We start from the raw sequence: 21,922 nt of genomic DNA on the forward strand, positions 1-21,922 counted from the left end.
TTAATCTCTTAAATTGGAGGAAACAAAGTTATTGATTTGATATTCAGGGTTAGAGAAATTTTGATGAATCAAAGAATTTCATTCACTGTGAGTGTGAATACTTTTTGATTCACCAATTTCAATTCTTGGAATATATTCCAAGGAGATAATTAAACCTATTATTGATATTAATGCTAGTGGTATATAAATCAGAGGGAGAAAACTTGAAAAAAAGCAGAAGTTCAGTAATAGGGATTTTTTGTATAAAGTTTTGTGTATCCAAAAATGCAATATGTACTTAAAAAATCATATTTTTAAAGAATGTAGAACTTTTTGAACAAAATGATCACACAGTGTACACAAAATTACTTTTGAAAAGAAATAAGACAAAAACAGTTTCCTAAAATGTAAACCAACACTGTTCCTCAGAAGTGAGAGTGTAGGTAATATTTGCTTCTTCACAGCTTCCTGCTTGTATAAAAAATAATAGTTGAAAATAATGGACTCAGAGATCAAGGTAACATTTTTTTAGTAGAGAATTTCTACTAATGAAAATACCTGAATTTCATTCTTTTAGTAGAGAATTTCCATTAATGAAAATACCTGATTTTCATAGTTTAACAAGAGTGCTGGTCTTATCATTTATTAATTTTATATAAATGAGAGGAAAGGAATTTGGGAAATATCACTTTATTTATGTATTGAACGTAGATATAGGAGAGGTCATGGTAATGTTTTAAAACACGTCATTAATTTCATTGAAAAATATGTTGACTTTAGTTGGAGTATCAAGATTGATATTTTTGTGTCTACATTGTTACTTCATCTTTGGAAAATACAAAGTATCTCTAGTTCATAATCCTAGCCTCCTTCCACAATTACCTTCTTCCCCAGATTTCCTATCCTATGAACCTTTTCTCTATAGTGTTACTTAGGCACAGAATAATGTAATGACCTAAGAGTGGCAATTAATTCTTGTTTATCCTTGTGATTTGGGTTTTTGCTTGGATCAGTTGACCTTTTTTTTTTCTCCTTTCTTTTCTTCCAGTTAAATAAAGGAGCTCAGCCATGTAAATCAAATAAATGGGGATGTTTCCCTATTCACCAGGCTGCATTCTCAGGTGCCAAAAAATGCATGGAAATAATATTAAAGTTTGGTGAGTAGAAGTTTTCATACATTATGTACTATAAAGAAACCTGTTGTACTCGATGCTATTAATTTGAAAAAATATTTAATAGAGTTTACATAGAGGCTTTTATATAAGTCTAAATATCCTTTTTTTAAAAAAAAAATCCTTGTATTTATAATGTTTGTTCTTTTGAATTCTATTTTCCTCTGAAGGTGAAGAACATGGATATAGTAGACAGTCTCACATTAACTTTGTGAATAATGGGAAATCTAGCCCCCTGCACATGGCTGTTCAAAGTGGTGACTTGGAGATGATTAAAATGTGCTTGGACAACGGTGCACAGTTGGAACTGATGGAAGTAATTGCTCATGTTCTACATGCTGCTTTTATTTAGGGTTGTCGTAAATTTGTCTCCAAAATGCTTTATTGCTCTTTTACAGTTAACTTAGGTTGCAGCAGGCATCATTTTTTGCTGTTCAGGTAGAAGCAGAACAAGAGAATATCACATTTCAACCTAGCCAAAGAATTCTGAGAGCTACCCACAACACTTTCAAACACAAATATGGGCGGATAATGATACTGATCATGATAGTAGAGGACTGTCAGAGCTGTCAAAAGCTCTCAGATTTCAAGGAAGCAGAATTGTTCACTGTGAATCTTATATTAATGCTTGATTTTGTGGATCTAGGAAGAAAAAACTCACAGCTGAATTTAAGTTATATCCTTAAATTTGGACTTAAATATTGGTTCTGATATTAAAACTCTTTGCAGAATGGGAAGTGCACACCCCTTCATTTTGCTGCCACCCAGGGAGCCACTGAGATTGTTAAGCTGATGATATCCTCTTATTCTGGTAGCAGCGATATCGTCAACGCAGTGGATGGAAATCATGAGACACTCCTTCACAGGCAAGTTTCCTGTCTATCATTGGGTGTACAAGTTTTTAGTCTGCATGTGTTAAAGTGTACCCTCCAAGAAAAAGTTAGCACTCATAGTAGCGGAAATTCTACCAGTTAAAAGAAAAGAACAGAACAGAGATACAGATCCTATGTTTCAAATGGAATCTCTATGTTCCTCTGGAATTAGAGTGTTAAATAGATTTTCTAAGAATAAAGTCTCCAGTGGCATGTTCTGGATTGTTTCTTAGGCCAGTGAATATAGGCTCAAGATTAATCTTTTATATGCTCCGGATAGCAACATACATGCTTTTCTAAACCTTTTCTTATTTGTTTCAATTCCTTATGTGTGTCTTTTCCTTATTTTTAGTGGAGATAATGGAGCAGATACATCTGGATGTTTCACTGTTCCTTACCCTTTCCACTCACCCTCATAGTTATAAATATTTTCAAAACAGTTTTTAGGAGATGGTGGCCAAGCTCCAAATAAGATGAGAGTTTAACAGAAATACACATCAAAGAAAAAAAGCATCTGAAACTGTAAGCTTGCTAGATGCAAAGGCAGAAAGCAGGCAGTATGGACTGAGAAGGAAAAACAAGGAGTAAATACTTCCTGTGTGAGTGAAAGAAGTAGCTGAGACAAGCCTTCCCTCTCTCTGTCCCTGACTCTCTCTCTCTCACACACACAAACTGGCATTTGTGAATAAAAGGTTGGTGATATGAAAATGGCTATTAAATCAGAACAAAAACAATTGATTAACCTCCAGACTGGAGATTCTCAAACACCCGTGTATTAGTATCAGGGCAGTAATTTATAAACTCCCAGCTTCTTTGGGATGGTCTCGGGAACTTTTTAAAATGTTATAAACTATTTCCAGGTTTAAGCCAATTTAGAAACCCAGTGATCAGGATGTAAATAAAATGTGTCCATTTGGGTCACAGCTTTAATGTACAAGTATGCAAAAGAAGGAATTATTTTAGAAAAATAAATCATTCACCTGACCTGTAAGTGTCCTCAACCTGGTGAGTACTCTAGCTGGACATACTCAACTTGGATTGGCTGTAGATTTCTTGCATCCATTCAGTCCAATTCCGATTAACCTAATACTGATCTATAATCCTGGGATGTCCTTTTAATAGCCAGTGACATTTGGAGTTTATGTTGAGCTTCAAAGTGAAGTTTGCTCTTTGGGCTAGAATTCTTTTAGTTTTCATAGTGCAAAGACCCCAGTTCCTTGTTATGACTGAAACAGTGAACTTTGGAGGAAGGGGAATAGGGTGCCAGCCCTACGTGGCTGTGTAATATTTGGAAAGTCATTAACCTCTCCCAGCCTCAATGTTAAGATCTCCTGAGAATCTGCATTTTTAATGGACCTCTCCCAGGTGGTGCCAGCGCTGGTCTGCGGTCCACAGTTTAAGTAGCAAAACTCTAGACTGGGGAGAGAGAAGAACAAGTCAAATGGGGCCTTAATGTTGTTATTCATTTTCTACAGTTGCTAAACATATTTAATGTAATTTAAATGTAATACAATCTCTTGTGAATTTGGGGTGAAAATTGACAAGCCAGTTCTAAAATTTATATACAAAGGCTAAATAGCTGAGATCATCTTAAGTAGGAACAAAAAAAGAAGATTTGCAATAGGAAACAAAATTTTCAGTCATTAGTATTAATATTTATTACAGAGTTGCTGTAATGTAGATTGAAAGTTTTTACTTGCTTTATTAATATTATCCTTATGACTGGTTGTGAGATAATACCAAAGTGACTTCAGTGTTACCCACAATTTGTTTTTGGCTTCATAAAATCTTAGGAAAGTAATGCTTCCTTTTAACTTTTGGCAAAGAGGGCATTTTGAACACTGCCAGTGAATTTTAGGTGCACCTTGTATGCAGCTGTTTTTATTCCCCATGATCATGGTGATAACAACCAGTTCCTCTGTCTTTTGTTTTCAGCTCTTAGGACAGCTGTTACTATTCACTTCACATCTTCATGGTGATTTTACAAGGAGAAAATAATTTTACTAAAAGATGAGGAGGGAAATCTTGTGATGTATTTGAACTTTCTCTGTTCTTTGAAAATATATCCTCCTCACAGTCAGTTACACATTTTGGAAGGTTATTGATTGCCTAGCATTTCATTATGTTGTTAAATGATCATTTTAATTGACCTTTTAAGTGCAGTATAGTAGCTTTATTTTCTCTATCAGTAGTCCCTTAATATGTGTGTCACTCTCTTTGCAGAGCCTCACTATTTGATCACCATGAACTGGCAGGCTACTTAATTTCAGTGGTAACTATTCCATGGACAGTTTTTTATTTTATTACTATTTTCAGTTGAACAATCATATAATTAAATAATACAAATGTTCAAATAAGCTGAACTTTAATTTGTTGCTTTTAAGCAAAAAAGTTTACAAAAAGATGACTGACACATTTACAAATAGGCTGTATTGTGTATGAATACATTCCTGGCCAGATGTCATTGCCGTGTAGTTGGTCAGAAGTACCAAAGTGTACTTTTGATACCTGGATCCATGTTTTTAGTGTTGGGGGTTGGTGAGTACATGGCAAGGACAGTTCTGTGAACCAGTCCTGGAAGAGGGTTAGGCTTCGCAACTCTGATGACTCTTCCATGCACAACAAGCTTTCCTGGTGGAAGCAGGATAGGTAGCACGAGTCGCCCCCACCATTCACTGTAAGCTTCTACCCCAGCTGCCTCAGTGCCATCTTTCAAACAAGGAAAAACTGAGAAGTTAAAAATACTGTCTAAAGTCTGCCACAAGTGAAAGCACACAGTCTTTTTCATTCTGAGAAGGGTACTTACTCAGTTGGCTTTTGAGTTAAATTTTAACAAGTTTACACAAACGAATATATGATGTATTTATTGAAGCCCCACTGTATCAGCAAAAGTGTAATTCTATTGTAGTGTTTGTTGTGAATAGCTACTATTGAAATTGTGATATTTACATAGAGGAATCCTGGAAAGATTCATTATATGCCGTAGTTTTGTCATGCATGGTTTCCTATAAATGCAGCCATGTCACCTGGCAACCTCACTAACCAACATGAGATTTTCAAAGGGGCTGCTGGTGCTATCATTCGTCTGTACTTGCTGCCCCCCCCCCCAAACAGGGAACTAGCCACAGCTGGAGCTTAAGTTATTTTTATTATCCTGTCCAAAAGATAGAATTCTTTCCATGAACTTTTTAAAGCCCTGTTTCTGGTCATGTAAAGTATTATAATTAACACATCATGGTAAATACTGACTTAGTCATTTAAAATATCTGTGACTTTTAAATATAAATTGTCTCAAATATTTGGCTAAAATTTCACTGTAGGATCTGAATTAGTTCAGTTTAGTTGTTTCAGTTCATCTATTTCATATGAAATGGATTTTTTTTTTAAAAAGTGAACAACTACTTATGAATGTTTTAAAAATCACATATGCAATAAATTTGGAAGATTTATCATGGATATATCATGGATATCTATTTATTTATTTATTTATTAAAGATTTTATTTATTTATTTGACAGAGATAGATCACAAGCAGGCAGAGAGGCAGTCAGAGAGAGAGGAGGAAGCAGGCTCCCTGCTGAGCAGAGGGCCCGATGCGGGGCTCGATCCTAGGACCCCGAGATCATGATCTGAGCCGAAGGCAGCGGCTTAACCCACTGAGCCACGCAGGCTCCCCTATCATGGATATTTAGAAGTATTTTCTTACATTGAGAACTAAACTGTTGCTATAGGTCGGAGGGTTTTATTTTTATGATTTAGGAACATTTTTACTAACATAAACATTGATGTTACATACAGTAACATTGATCTGTTGCCAGATGTCAATCAAAAGGTTGACATGTGAGGATAATTTTTGTTGTTAAAAACTGTAAAAGAACGTCTTGATTTCTGATGTTACAACATAAGAATTAGAGGGAAATTCTAAGTAGTTCTGTAGTTAGTCATGTACTTGAGTGCTAGCCCTATAATGGCTACTCTATTTTAATGAATTAACATCACTTACTGATTGTAGTGTAAGCTAATTTGTTCATAAACTCTTTGTTGAATAACTTGTTTTATTTTAGGGAGCAGATATTAATAGCACCGATTCGGAAGGACGTTCTCCACTTATATTAGCAACTGCCTCTGCATCTTGGAATATTGTAAATTTGCTACTCTCTAAAGGTACCATGAGGGGCCAAGCCAAGCTTTTAGAACTACTACTCAATTTAATATTAAACATTTATTGGTCATTTATTGTGCACCATGTTTTGGGCCAGGTGTTGTGAATACAAAGATAAATAGAATACTTTCCCTGGCTGGAATAATTTTCAGTCCAGTAAAGGTGTGATATTTTTTAAAAGAAAATTTCGGAATAGCAATAGACAACATTTATAAAGTAAGAATTTTATTGCAGGCACACTGATGAACATTTTAACTACATTCTCTCAATTATTAATCCTTTGACTGTCCCCATTGTAGGTACTAACCCGATGTGAAGATTACAGAGTGGAGAGCTACTGTCCTTTTTTCTTGATATCTAATCTCTCCATCTTTATATTTTATGCTTTAAAAGCTAAGCTATCATATATTAATTGACATAACAAATCATCTAGTCTCTATTGCCCCTACACACACACTCACACACACAAACACCTAGATAAACCAATTTTAAATACAGTTTTGTTATTTAAATAAAGTTTCCTGTAAGTTAATGTTTGACAAAGTTTTAAGTAAATAAAAAACTTTTATTTTATTAAATTGAAAATCTACCATAGGTCATGCTTTAAATAAATAAGTATTATATTTATATTGTGTTTTCTTAGGTGCCCGTGTAGACATAAAAGATCATCTTGGACGTAATTTTTTGCATTTGACGGTACAGCAGCCTCATGGATTAAAAAATCTGCAGCCTGAGTTTATGCAGGTAATATATGTATATGTGAATTTCCATAACTGAGTTGGGTTCGATGGAGAATACAATAATTTTGCTTATTATGATTTTTATTGTTATGAAGTCTGACTCTGGAATTTAAAAATTATTTTAAAATAAAGATGCCGTATTTGAACACATGATGATTATGATAATACATTTCATTGGTATTGAATTTTCCAAGTTACAAGTGGTTCCCATATATCCCCATCTATAATGAGTCAGCTTTCCTTCATTCTTTTAACCATTATGAATTGCTTATCAGTGGAAAAGCCAGGTGCATGAGTCAATTAGCAGTATTTCATCATCAGTTAAGAAAGATTTATATGTATTTGATTTGACAGATTGAAATGTTATCTCCATATTTATATTCACCAGCACATACTGAGTGACTATGAGGGATATCTGAAGTTCATCATATTTTTGTAATAAGTAGATTTTCATATTGTCAAAGTCTTTAACAAAGAATAAAAATACTTTTATTTGAACATTTTAACAAAAATAATTTATTGATTGGATGAAGTGCTCATTTTGTATTCACTTTTTATTTCATAGTCGTATAAAAATAAAGTAAATCTAGTTTCAGCATCTTATCCTTTTTGCCGAACAGAACACATTAGCATTAAGCTCTTAAGTGTTATTTGGGGGGGAAGAATGTAAAAGGAGGGCTGAAAGGGGTGGCCTTTAGCAAACACATTTAGAAAATACTCAGTTGAACAGTTAAGTACATTTCTTATCCTTAGGATTTTTCAGAGCCCTTAATATAGTAATATACATTTTAGGGAGGCAGAGCATATACCCTTATCCATATTTATTTTACTCTAGTACCTTTAAGTTACTATATTTTTGTCCTAAGGTACACATATTGATCCTTATTAGGAAATACTGTCCTATAGAATAATTTGAAAAATAGTATATTAGCATGAAAACAAAACTATATGTAGAATATTTGTTTTTTTCCATAGATGCAGCATATTAAACAACTGGTAATGGATGAAGATGATGATGGGTGTACCCCTCTACATTATGCGTGTAGACATGGGATTCCTGTCTCTGTAAATAACCTACTTGACTTTAATGTGTCCATTCATTCCAAAAGTAAAGATAAGAAATCACCCTTACATTTTGCAGCCAGGTAAGGGTCAGTTTATACAATATATGAGCATGTTTTCTCTCTGTTTAATATTTGCTTTGAGAACATGAAACCTAATTTTTTCAAGTTATGGGCGAATCAACACTTGTCAGAGGCTTCTGCAAGACATGAGTGACACGAGGCTTTTGAATGAAGGTGACCTTCATGGAATGACACCTCTGCACCTAGCCGCAAAAAATGGGCATGATAAAGTAGTTCAACTTCTTCTGAAAAAAGGTGCATTATTTCTCAGGTAAGGATATGTCATCAAAATATTTATATATTCTTTTTAATTGGCCATATTCTGTCTGTTTTTCTATGTTATTTTTTAATTATGATAGTTGATTTTCTCACAAAATACTTTTATCCATCTTACTTAATCCTCAAAACATATATGACTTCTCATATATGAAATATATTCATATATGAAATATTGAAAGGCACATCGGTATTATTTCTGATTGACAGACAAAGATGTCATAATTTATAAAGTTGAAGACTTCATTTGAGGTCACAGAATAAGTGGCTTTGTGGAAAGTAGTTCTCAGAACTTTTGAAATACAGCTCTTGATATTTGGCTTTATCATGCTACCATCCCTTTATACAGATACATGTGCACACACACCCCATACAGATTCAGACTTTTTCATTCAGTCTGATGGATGATGAACATGAAAAGCTCCTTTTGTGTTGCAACACCAGATGTCAAGAATTCCCAAATTTCATTATACTTATAGGAAGTCTAACAAAAAGAGCAAAGACAAAATAATTAAGCATTAAAAAATGTAGTATAATTAAATGACATCTTTGTAAAAAGAAAAGTCTTATAGAAGTTTGGTGAGCTATTTTCTAATTTTACCAGCAGGGAGGCAAAGAGCTTATTAGGCTAAGTTCAAAAGCGCATTTATTATTATTTTTTTAATCAGAGCACTGGTCATGTAAAGTAGGGTTGCAGCTCCAAAAAGAATGCTCTGCTCAGTTCCCTCCTACCTCCAAGGGGCCACCAGGCAGTGGACATGCAAAGGGGATACAAAATGGATCTAGACCAGAGATTTGTTGCTTAATGACATCATAATAACTGAAATGGCAATGTGGACTTTGTACCTTAAAATAATTGCTCACCAGCACTGAAATTAAATTCTGTCAGGATCTCATTTTTTTTTTCATTCTAATTTGGAAAAATGACAGGCCTTCATTGTATTTATATCTTGAACTTCTGTTAGAAACAACAAACATTTTCTAAAGGGATTAAAAAAGCATCTTTGAGAGCACATGAGGAATGCTCTCTTCAGACCTGAACAGTTAGAAGAATAATAAGGAGCATTAAGCTAAGCATCTTAAGGTGATATTATTATTATGATTATTAGCAATACCTAGTGGCCATGAAGACTAATACTACCATCATGGAATTTTTTTAAATAATTTATTTTTAAGTAATCTGTACAACCACCATGGGGCTTGAATTCACAACCCCGAAATCAGGAGACATGTGCTCTACTGACTGAGCCAGCCAGGGATCAACCACCCCCATCATGGAAAATTTTTGATGTGATATTTGATGACAGAATAAAACCAGATTCAAGATAGTGTGTATAAGTACATTACAGCCTTGAAAAAATATGCACAGCACAGACATGCTAACTCTAGTTGTACCTACCTCCAGATGTTTATGTGCTTTTATATGTTAATCTGCTAAATTAAAAAAGTGTGTATGAATCACATTCTAGAAAGGTTATTTAAGACCATTAAGCTTGAAATTAGCTCATTTGTTAGAAATATGTAATATTTAGATGCTAGAACTCAGACAGCTTTTTTGTTGTCACCTTTCCAGTGGGTAGCATCGTTTCCCACGATTCACCTGTGAAGTGAATGCACAGTCTTTTCTTAACTCTTTCACAGTGACCACAATGGCTGGACTGCTTTGCATCATGCTTCCTTAGGCGGGTACACCCAGACCATGAAGGTCATTCTTGACACTAACTTGAAGTGCACAGATCAGCTAGATGAAGAAGGGGTAGGTATTGTGCTCCTCATACCTGCCCAATGTCTTGGCGTAGGAGAAACTTCCAAAATTACAAGAAAGCCGCCTTCTTAGCCTCTCTCTTTCTTTCCTTGCTGCATTCGTACTCTTTTTTGGGTTCTTACTCTGCAGGGGGAAAAGAATAAGAATGCCAATGGGGTGGATGCATGTTGAGAACACCTCTTAAGTCTCACAGAGACTCCACAGGCCCATGTAGATCGATGAAAGAATTTTCACTACTCCCCAGTGAACCAAGAAAAATGAAGTCAGGGATAGGTCTTCATAAAACTAAGTGTATTGGATTTGAAGGACTATCGTTTATACTGCTATGAAGTTCTCCCTCTTTTTATGGAGTGTATTAAATAAGTGCACATTCTTTCATGAAATGATAGAGAGTTTTCACTGCGTTTTAAAATGTCTCTATGGGGCAAAATTAAAGACTGGCAACCTTCTAGCTGTATCTCATTTTTTTTTTTAATTTCACAAGCCAGTGAACCCCAAATCTGGAAATTATTGCTCTAAGATCATAAATCTCTTGGAAGTATACTGTGGTCACTCCAGTATCCTTACCCTGAAAATTTGTCATTTATCCTTCTGGAATCATCCCACTGCACAAAGAGAGTATGGAATTCCATATATACACACACACAGCACCCCTTCCCTACCACACACACACACACACACACACACACACACAAAATGTTCAAACTATAAACTCATGATGCGAAGCCTGATTCTGAACACTGGCTTTAAATTTTGGTATTAAATAGTTAAGTTTTTTAATAATTTATTTTAAGCAGTTCAAGAATGAAAGCAGAAAAATAGCCAGAGGATGACCAGCCATCGTTATTGGATTTTCTTTGTTCTATTTTTCCTTTTTTAAAGATTTTATTTATTTGACAGAGAGAGCGAGAGAGGGATTATAAGCATGGGGAGTGGGAGAAGGAGAAGGAAGCCTGATGCAGGACTCGATCTCAGGACCCTGGGATCATGACCTGAACTGAAGGCAGATGCTTAACAACTGAATCACCCGGGCACCCCAATTGTGTTCTATTTTTTCTAAAAGAACACTGCACTTCACTTTGCTGCAAGGGAAGGCCATGCGAAAGCCGTTGCACTTCTTCTGAGCTACGATGCTGACGTCGTCCTGAACAAGCAGCAGGCCTCCTTTTTGCATGTTGCAATTCACAATAAGAGGAAGGAGGTGGTTCTTACGACCATCAAGAACAAAAGGTATGCTGTCTTCCTATCCCATTGTCATTTAGTGTCCTCTGGGCACATGGGATGATACACAACCTGAGAGGAAATAGGAAAAGAATAAGTTTCAGCTGTTACCATTCCTTACACAGCAATTGTTTACATAAAATTTTTAATTAACTCTTTGGGTAGCAACAGACATGTTACTTAACCTCTCTGGCTTTTGGTTTTCATCTGTAAATTCTGGGAGCATAGATCACCTTCCTAACACCCATGTAAGACACATGGGGTTCAGGCATGTGTAGTTTTGTCTTTGTCTACCACACTCTGCCCTGATCTCCATGAATCTGCCCAACACTCTTTTACCAAAAGAAATGTCGAAACTGAATGTTGGTGAAAATAATCTCCAGGGCAATTATCATATGGTTTAACTTATTTGTGGAGCATAAGAAATAACATGGAGGACATGGGGAGATGGAGAGAAGAGAGTTGGGGGAAATTGGAGGGGGAGACGAACCATGAGAGACTATGGACTCTGAAAATCAATCTGAGAGTTTTGGATCGGCTGAGGGTGAGAGGTTGGGTGAGGCTGGTGGTGGGTATTGTGGAGGGCACGTTTTGCATGGAGCACTGGATGTGGTACATAAACAATGAATTCTGGAACACTGAAAAGAAATTTAAAAAATAAATAAAAATTAAAATAATAATCTCCAGGGCATACCCATACTGTTGCAAGGCCATCTACTGGAATTTCCCTTAACACAGGATCTTTTGTGGTTGTGGATTTTTAAACCATACTCTATGAAGTTTTAATGATGAAGTTGGAGGGTCGTTTGTTCTACTTTTCATACATAAACTTTTTGTATAATCACAGGTATGCTCAAGGGCCCAGTATCACCTAGTCACGGACACAGAGATGAACCTTGTCCTATTCAAGACAGATCAAGCCTGTGTTTTGATCTCAAGTTCCTCCTGCTGATCACTTCTTTGAAACACTAGTCACTGCAAATGTAAAACTGGAAGTTTTCTACTGATTATATAGATATTCTAGATGGATTTTACTGATAAGGTTAACAGAAAATTTGGGTACTTTTTAAAAGTAGTCTCTTAAGACCTAGATCAGATCTCAGAGGAAAATGTCTCTTCTTTACTTCCTGTTGGGGATTTATTTCCCCCTTGTGATCATAAGTATCTTCTTATTCTGTCCAGCTGGATGGTGTTGAAGAAAGGAGCAGGCTATGCAATTTCCTGGCAGAATCCGTGCTTATTAATGTACTTGACACATGTTTTGTAGTTTAATGCAACACATGATTATGTACATGGATTGAATGTTAACTATCATGTGCCCACTGTGTTGCTATTGTATTTACATGACTATGAATCTCTCTACCCAACAAGACGAGGATGATTTCAGGATGAGAAGAAGATAAAAGCTTACCTTCTGTAGAAGGCATTTAGAGAACGAGAACAGTGATTATAACTGCCATCCCGGAGTCTGTGCACATTTCTAATTTCCATTAATGGACAAAGATCCTATTAATGGATTGATCTTGATTCACATATTGGTTTCACTAGAACAAATTCAGATTTCTTCTAAAGTTATAATCTTGAATATCAGCTGGTAGCTTTGCTGTATCAAACAGAAAGATTAAGACTTGTGTTTGTATTATTATTTTCACTACTGTTATTTTTTACAGATGGGAAGAATGCCTTAAGGTTTTTAGTCATTATTCTCCAAGCAATAAATGTCCAGTCATGGAAATGGTAGAATACCTCCCTGAATGCATGAAAGTAAGCTGTCTAGAAAGAACTGCTTCTGGGTAGATGCTTGACATAATATAATATAATATATAAGGATTTATTATTGTGATTATTGTTGTAATCACAATGTAAATAATAGTAATTTTCATTTTTAAAGTAGTTTGTTGTTTCCCATAGGCTATCAACCAAGGAAGTTAGCCAACAATTACTTAATAAGGACCTACTCAGATTAAAGGATGCTGTTAGTTGTTGTGTGGAATCTAGCAAAATATAGTCAGGAGATTTTTTTTATTCAAATAATCCAAATCTAGAACAAAGACCACTAATTGTCGTTGCTGGATGAATAAAGTCTCTAGCTGGTTTTTCTGGGGGCATGCATGTTGTTGTCTCAAAGCTACAGTAGTTGGTAACATTTAAAACCAGGCTACTTAAGGATCCAGATATCTGGCTTCCTGTAAAAATCAGAAGGTCTGGTGACTGGGCCTCCTCCCCATGAGGAAGGAACTGCTGGGCTAGTAGCAGCTGCTTCCTTTAGATGGGGCAAACACTGCTCCCATTGCAAACACTTTTCCTTTTGTATACTCTGTCTAATGCCTCCTATTTGTTGCCATATGTTGTCATTCTGGTGAAACTGCTCTCCTAGCAGTAGAGAGAGATTTCTCTGTATTTGCCTCTACCTAAACTGTGAAGACAAAAGCCAGCTCAGGGAGAGCCAACATTTCAGAAACAGTGGGAAAGAAGCACTTAAGGCTGGTACAGTTTATTCATTTACACTACCTGCCTGGTCTCTAAGGACCTCCAAATGTGTGTTTCTCTGCTGGATTACAACAAGACAAACACTCATGAACTATGGAGGATGTGAGTGTTTAAGGAACTAGAAGGGAGACCTCCTTGGGAAGGTAGAGGTTTGAAGATTGGGATAGATATAGAATAATCAAAAAAAGAGGAAGGATGTCGAGTGTCATTCATAGGGAAAAATATATTAAAATCCTGGAGGAGGCAATGAGACATTGAGACACAGGAGACATAGGGCCCGGTTCAGAGCCTGATGGTCCTGGGATTTAGTCCTGGCTCTGCCTCTTGCTGTGCTGCTTTAGGCAAGTCATTTCATCTCTCTGAAATTCATTTTTGCTTGCTTGCTTGCTTTTTTTAATTTTTAGAATATTTTATTTATTTATCTGAGAGACAGAGTAGGAGCAGGTAGAGAGGCAAACAGACAGGGAGAAGCTGACTCCCTGTAGAGCGGAGAGCCTGAGCCCAATGATGCAATGATGCAGAAGCCAGGAGCCCTGGATCCTGACCTGAGCTGAAGGCAGTTGCTTAACTGACTGAGCCACCCAGGCACCCCATTTTCTGCTTTCTTTACCTCTAAAAAAGTGTTGCTGATACTGATGTTGCAAAGTGATTTTAAAAATTAGAGGTAAAATATACGAAGTATTCAGAATGGTGCTTGGTATATATTTTACATTCTACTATTTTTATACTGCTTCTGTGGTTGTTAGTACTACAGCTACTCAAGCTTATTGTTTTTATTTATTCAGTAAGCCTGTGGTATGTGCTAAGTGCTTCAGATGTATTTTTTTCTTACCTAATAAGAAACTGGAACCAGTCCAGTCTATAAATTATCATTTCAGGTGCTTAAATTTCATCAAAGGGAACATAAAAATTCAGAATTTAAAATGGTCTTGGAACTTAGTAATTCCAGTTGTTGTAATCTGTCCTAATGAATAATCATAGGTACAGACAGATTTATATACAGTAATGTTTTCTGCTATGTTACTAAAAATAGTTAAAAAAATATAAGAAATAGTCACATGTGGAAAACATAGGATAGAACTGAAGAAATTATACTAAAATGTTAAGAATTATCACAATTGTAGATTATTAGTTTTTTCTTTTTTACACTACTGTATATTTTCTTTAAAGTTTTTAAAATTTTTTAAAAGATTTTTATTTATTTATTTGACAGAGAGAGATCACAAGTAGGCAGAGAGGCAGGCAGAGAGAGAGAGGAGGAAGCAGGCTCCCTGCTGAGCAGAGAGCCTGATGTGGGACTCTATCCCAGAACCCTGAGATCATGACCTGAGCTGAAGGCAGAGGCTTAACCCACTGAGCTACCCAGGTGCCCCACACTACTGTATATTTTCTAGTTAGTTTTCTATAATTTCCTTGTATTTTAGTATTGTGAATTTTTCCTTAAATAGGGAAACTTGAAGGTCTTTCAGTTTAGCCTCAGATGACACATTTGAATAATTTACATAATCCCTCCCCATTTATCTGCAACCCCCACCCCCCCACCTCAGTCTATCTTTATTTTGTTTGTGCTGGTGGTTATAAAATTCTCAGTCTCAGATCTGCTTCTTTGGTTTTGCTTTACACAGCACTACTGACTAGCTTTGTCTTCATTATTATTTTTTTTTATGATGCCTTTTATGACCCTTAGTATCACTGCTGGGTCACCAACAGAGATTGAACTTTTTAAAGTCCCTATGGTGCTTGAGACCAGCCAGGACAGCAGTGCCCTCCCAGTGGGGCCTGGGTCCCTATTTCTCCCCTGCAGTTGCAAGTGGGGTTGACCCGATGCCCCATGAGTTTTGGGGGACACAATGGTGAGGTCATCTGGGGCTTTGTGTCCAGACTCTATTTCAGGAGGGCAAACTGGGCAGTATTTTTTTTTCCCCTCAGGATGATGAATTTGGGGTGCCAGAAAAGTGCCAACACACAGATTGGGGGTGACTGAAATTGTTTATGTTAATAGACACCCCATAAAAATATTTGTTCCTACACACCCTAGAGGTATGGCTCTAATAATCTCTTAAACATTCTCTCCTTTTCTTAAGCATGTAGAGGGCTGTCAGTATTGCTGTGTATAACATTTATTCCCTGCTATGCTGTCACGCAGCTCTGGATGAATACTTTGTCAGTGTTGCTCAGCAAGTGAGGTACAGAAGCCAATCCAGTACTCCATGCTTGAGCAATATGGAAGATGACACAGAAACCAAAGAAAGACCCTAGTGCTCAGCTGTGAGATCACAATTAGAGACAATAAACTGTCACTATAAGATGCTGAGCAAAGGAATCCTTTATATATTCTCTGGAAGCCCAGGACATCAAATCTTAGGCAAAACTAATGAAATATTTTTTACTCCAAATTTTAGTAAATGTAATTTCATTCTTAACCACGTGGTACATTTTCTGAATCATGTGGTGTTTCTGAAGCATGCAATGGTAGTTGAAACACTTTACATTTTAAACTTTGTTCCTTGATGACATGGATTATAGTTTATCTTTGAGGCACCAGAAATGAAGGGAGGGGAAAGGACTATCTTCGGTATAATTTTAGAAGGGGAATCAAATCCTGTCTCTTATGTAAGTCTTCTGACTAATATCTTTGCCATTTTTTCTTTCTTAAAGGTCCTTTTAGATTGTTGCATAATCCCCTCCACAGGAGACAAGTCTTGCAAAGACTACCATGTAAGTTTATTTTATCATGATAATTTAAAGTTTATTCTAATTCTTTAATGAATATTTAAAATGTTACTAGAGTTCCACAATCTCAGAAGTTGGTAATTATTATCTTCATTTGTCATACTATTGTATCATCTACTTGTGAGAGAATTTTTCCTCCATTTTCTCCCAATATTTTAATTGTTTCTAACAGCATTATTTAGGGTTGTTTCTAGTCTTTATATTTTCTTCAGTAGTACCACCTAAAGAATGAAGTTCCAAAGATCTAAGTGATCTTTTGAGAATTCATCTTTGAGAGAGAGAGAGAACTTCAGAACATGAGTGGGGCAGGGAGGGGCAGAGGGTGAAGAAGTAGTGGACTTCCTGCTGAGCAGGGAGCCTCACCTCAGGGCTTGATCCCAGGACCCTGAGACCATGACCTGAGTCCAAGGCAGAGGCATAACCAACTGAGCCACCCAGGTGCCTCTAAGATACTTACTTTTTGAAATAACTTAATCTACATTCTTCAGACAAAATGACTTAATTTTATTTGAACTACTTAATTTTCAGCAGAATGATAGTCTTGCATATTTGATTTGTCAAGACCTATTTTGGAGGTATAAACTAGATTGTTAATTTTTTCAAAATTTTATCTTATACAGATCGAGTATAATTTCACGTATCTTCAGTGTCCATTAGAATTTACCAAGAAATTAACACCTGCACAGGATGTTACATATGAGCCTCTTACAACCCTCAATGTAAGTCCGGTGTCTTCATTAACCAGGTAGTTTTTGCATGGGTTCTATAATGTTTTGGTACAATAGTTTCAGGAAGGGGCCTGGAAAGAATTTAACATTAATAGTTTTAGATCTCTGTCCTTCATGTGTCCTAACCCCTTATTTTTTAGGAAAGAAAGCAGTCATTTTCTATAGTAGCTATAATTTGATCTGCCTTAAAGTTCCACATTCTTGATCACTTTAATCCTAATGGTCATATTATTAACCTGCCCCAACCTACAATCCAATAAGCCATGGACAATATAGGCTGACAGTTGGCACTTGCTCCCCACCTCTGTCCACCTAAATATAAACATATATATTTAAGAGTTTCCTCCATGCAAAACCATGGGAAAATTGAAGGTTGATAACTTACAGTCATAGCTTCCAAGTCAGCTAACCACTGGGGTCCATGGTAAACTCTGACCTTTCAGAACCACTTAGATCATTCTGGAAGAATGATCCCAATCTGAAAGCAGGTCCAGCATATACAGTATAGACCCAAATTGCCCAAGAGACCTAACATCAAACCAGCTCTTATTCCAAAGAGGACTTTTATATTTCCAGCAGATGGGACAATAAAAACCATGCCAATATGATCCACTGCATCTAAATCAGGGGTCTCAAACACAACTACAGAGGAAACAGGTTACTGGATGGTTTAAAAAGAGATCAACTATTGGCATCAACAAATTAGTGCCATGTGGGAAGGGCAGCCTAGCTTATAAACACTGGCAACAAATTAACACTGTGTGTTAGCAAAAGAAAACCTACTTGAGGGTTAGATTTCCAAATGGGGTCTAGGGTCTAGATCTGTGCTAATAGATAACCACTGACCACATGTGACTACTTAAAACTAATTAAAATTAAGTAAAGTTAAAAGTTCATTTCTTCATTTGCAGTAGCCACATTTCTTTTTTTTTTTTTTAAGATTTTATTTATTTATTTGACAGAGAGAAATCACAAGTAGATGGTGAGGCAGGCAGAGAGAGAGAGAGAGGGAAGCAGGCTCCCTGCTGAGCAGAGAGCCGGATGCGGGACTCGATCCCAGGACCCTGAGATCACGACCCGAGCCGAAGGCAGCGGCTCAACCCACTGAGCCACCCAGGCGCCCCTGCAGTAGCCACATTTCAAGTGCTCAGTAGACTATGTGTCTTGGGGCTCTCTATTGAACAGCACAAATATAGGACATTTCCATCATTACAGTAAGTTCTATGGGACAGCCCTGGTCTAGACCAATTGGGAATTTTCATTCACTTTAAATGAATTAATGTTTCTGCATGAAAGACTTTGGTACAGACCATCGTATCAACCATCACCTAAGTAGTTATCTAGAAGGCTTAGTGAGTATTTGGAAGAGGAAAGATTCAGAGTCACATGGACTTTATGCCCACAGGGCTGGCAGTGGAAACTGACTCGCATACTAGCTTTATGCAAAGAGTTTTAGTTCTGCTGGAGTATGTTATGTTTTGTAGTTGTTACTATAGTTCAGACTCAATAGCCAAATGACCTAAAAGTAACTATACTTAACAGCTATACTTAGGAGAATTTTTGTGTATGTATGTGGAGGTTTTTAAATTGTAATTTAAAGAATAGGCAATACCTCTATCAGAGTGTATTGTTTTCACCACAAGAGTGACAATAGGAGAAAATAAAATCTTTGTAGGCTTTAAAAAGTAATATGCTTAATAAGATACGGACTAGGAATAATCTATATGAACCCAGCTTGCTTGAATAAATACACTGCACTTAGTGGACTTTTGGCAAGATTGAATAGTGCCTTAAAACATGACAAACCTGAGCCAAGAGGGGTTCTTCGGAAAGGATAGCTGATCCATCATAGGGAAGTACTGTGCACAGAAGTCTGAAAGTCTAGATGGACCTGTCAGTGCTTAGATTCAGGCAAGGCAGAAACCTGTCCCTTGGAAAGTTCCCCACAAAGTTACAACATTCCACACCTCTCTTTCCTCCTCAGGGAGAAGCTAGAAGTTAGGAATTTTCTCTTAATCTCACTACTCCGTGCTGGGAGAGGGACTGTGGCGATAAATGCCATGAATTTCCTGCTGTCTTTGATTGTGCTTCTTCTTGTCTACAGGCTCACTCAGGGTGCCCGAACCTCTTAACTGGTTTCTGTATTTCTCACAAAGATAGTTTTCCGGGTATTGCTATTAAGTTGATATCTCTTCTTTCCATGGGTGTAGGAGGGTCTAGGATTTCTGTTTCATCTTGCTGACATCACTTCTTCTATGTATTTCTTGAATAATTGAAAATTAATTTGGAGACACCTGGGTGGCTCTGTCAGTTAACTGTCTGCTCTTGATTTGGGCTCAGGTGATGATCTCAGGGATGTGAGATCAGACCCTGCATCAGGCTTCACACTGGACGTGGAGCCCGCTTAAGATTCTTTCTTTCCCTCTTCTTCCCCCCGACCCCAACTAAGAAAAAAAAAATTTGAAATGGATACTAGTAGTTCCCAATAATTCATGAAAACTTAATAATCTACAAGCTAATTTAATGACTATGTGTACTATACTATTTAAAATTCTTCTAGAGGGACACCTGGGTGGCTCAGTTGGTTGAACAGCTGCCTTCGGCTCAGGTCATGATCCCAGCATCCTGGGATCAAGTCCCACATCAGGCTCCTTGCTTGGCAGGGGGCCTGCTTCTCCCTCTGCCTCTGCCTGCCATTCTGTTTGCCTGTGCTTGCTCTCTCTCCCTATCTCTCTCTGACAAATAAATAAAATCTTAAAAAAAAATTCTTCTAGAAAGATAATCCTGAGTTTCTTCAAGGAAAGAAACAGGGTGTAGAGCTTCCTTCTTTATCTATAATATCCTTTCCAGTTGTAATTTTGTATGAGATTAAAATGCTTAGTCTATCTCAACTAATGAGAAATTGAAAGAGACAAAGTGAATCAAATAACCACATGTACAAAATGGTTCTCTCTAGATTGTTTTTCAAAATATACATTCTTGCTATAATTTTGATATTTCAGACTTTCATTAAAAAGTGTTACTTTTATAATATTAAAATAAAATTATAAAACAATCAAAGAAAAAGCTTAACTTGTTTTAATAGTTTAATAGGATTTATTTTGATTGATCTTTTCTTATTTCTCAGGTAATGGTACAACATAACCGCATAGAACTTCTCAACCATCCTGTATGTAAAGAATACTTACTTATGAAATGGTAGGTAGTAAGTAGTATTTCTTTCTAAAAATGCCCCATTGTTTGTTTAAAATCTTCTTATTAATTGTTTAGATTTTATTATCTTAATGCTTTATACTTTGAAAAAGAAATGTGTTGAAGGCAAATTTTGGTATTAAAAATGTTGTTTGGGAGAGGAATCAAGATGGCGGAGAAGTAGCAGGCTGAGACAACATCAAGTAGCAGGAGATTAGCTAGATAGTTTATCAAACCATTCTGAATACCTACAAATCCAACAGGAGATCGAAGAGAAGAAGACCAACAATTCTAGAAACAGAAAAATCAACCACTTTCTGAAAGGTAGGACCAGCAGAGAAGTGAATCCAAAGCGACAGGAAGATCCGGGCAAGCAACAGAGCAATGGAGCACAAAATCAGAACTTTAAAAAGTGTGCTCCACTGAGGGATATCGCTGCAGAGGTCATCCCGGGGTGAAGCCCCCATGGGGACAGACTGGTCTCAGGTCCTGTGGGGTCATAGAAGGATCGGGGGTGTCTGAGTATCATCGCAGAGCTTGCAGGTATTAGAACAGGGAAGCCGGCTACAGAGACAGAGCAGAGGAGTGAGCTCTCAGCTCAGGGTTACCTTGAACCATAATCCGTGGCACAGGCCACTGCTCTCTGAGTGGGGTCCCTACAAAATTTGGGGAGACCCCCCCTGGAAGAACTCAGGGATCTGCGGGGTTTGGAGACTCTAGGCAGAACTGTGTGCCAGAGACAGAAAATCTTGGTCACAGGCTATATGAGCTTGGAGCACAGCCAGAGGCCAGGGAGACAGGAGTGCTTGAGCGCTTTTCTCTGAGGGCGCACTGAGGAGTGGGGCCCGAGCTCTTGGCTCCTCCGGGCCGGAGACTGGGAGGCCGCCATTGTCATTCCCGTCCTCCGGAACTCTACTGAAAGCACTTAGGGAACAAAAGCTCCCGAAGGCAAACCCGAGCGGATTACTTAGCCTGGCCCCTGGTAAGGGCTGTGCAATTGTGCCTGGGGCAAAGACACTTGAGAATCACTACAACAGGCCACTCCCACAGAAGATCAACAAGAAATCCAGCCAAGACCAAGTTCACTTACCAAGGAGAACAGTGGAATTCCAGAGGAGGAGGAAGCAAAGCATGGAATTTATGGCTTTCCCCCATAAATCTTTAGTCTTGCAAAGTTAATTTTTAAATTTTTTTTTGCTGCTGCTAATTTTTTTTTAACTTTTACCCTTTCTTCTTTTAACGTTTTTTAACTAGTTTATCTTAATACCTTTCATAAAAAAATTTTTTTGAAGCTTCATTATTATAATCATATGTTATCCTTTGTTGTACTAACTTTATATTTTGTATACAGATAGGGTTTTTTCTTCTAAAAAATTTGGGGTACAGCTTCTTATAATAGATCAAAATACACACTAAATCTAACACCAGGCTTGTTCTAGTCTCCAGCTCGAGCAAATTCTGTCCACTTT

The 21,922-nt window shown here is 37.0% G+C and overlaps 1 protein-coding gene across 2 annotated transcripts in view; it reads left to right on the top strand.

The window, feature by feature from the left end:
- TRPA1 (transient receptor potential cation channel subfamily A member 1) overlaps window positions 1-21,922 on the top strand; it is a 65,448-nt gene that overhangs the window by 20,462 nt on the left and 23,064 nt on the right. For both annotated transcript variants that reach the window (XM_082719355.1, XM_082719356.1), the window contains exons 5-18: window positions 1,028-1,136; window positions 1,322-1,467; window positions 1,881-2,017; window positions 4,247-4,295; window positions 6,087-6,186; window positions 6,828-6,928; window positions 7,900-8,069; window positions 8,155-8,319; window positions 9,966-10,080; window positions 11,153-11,319; window positions 12,981-13,074; window positions 16,459-16,518; window positions 17,154-17,252; window positions 20,389-20,459. In XM_082719355.1, coding sequence (XP_082575481.1) covers window positions 1,028-1,136; window positions 1,322-1,467; window positions 1,881-2,017; window positions 4,247-4,295; window positions 6,087-6,186; window positions 6,828-6,928; window positions 7,900-8,069; window positions 8,155-8,319; window positions 9,966-10,080; window positions 11,153-11,319; window positions 12,981-13,074; window positions 16,459-16,518; window positions 17,154-17,252; window positions 20,389-20,459 — 1,583 coding nt within the window. The remainder of the gene's footprint in view (window positions 1-1,027; window positions 1,137-1,321; window positions 1,468-1,880; window positions 2,018-4,246; window positions 4,296-6,086; window positions 6,187-6,827; window positions 6,929-7,899; window positions 8,070-8,154; window positions 8,320-9,965; window positions 10,081-11,152; window positions 11,320-12,980; window positions 13,075-16,458; window positions 16,519-17,153; window positions 17,253-20,388; window positions 20,460-21,922) is intronic.

This window comes from Mustela nivalis, assembly GCF_964662115.1.
Source record: "Mustela nivalis genome assembly, chromosome: 2".
NCBI lineage: Eukaryota > Metazoa > Chordata > Mammalia > Carnivora > Mustelidae > Mustela > Mustela nivalis.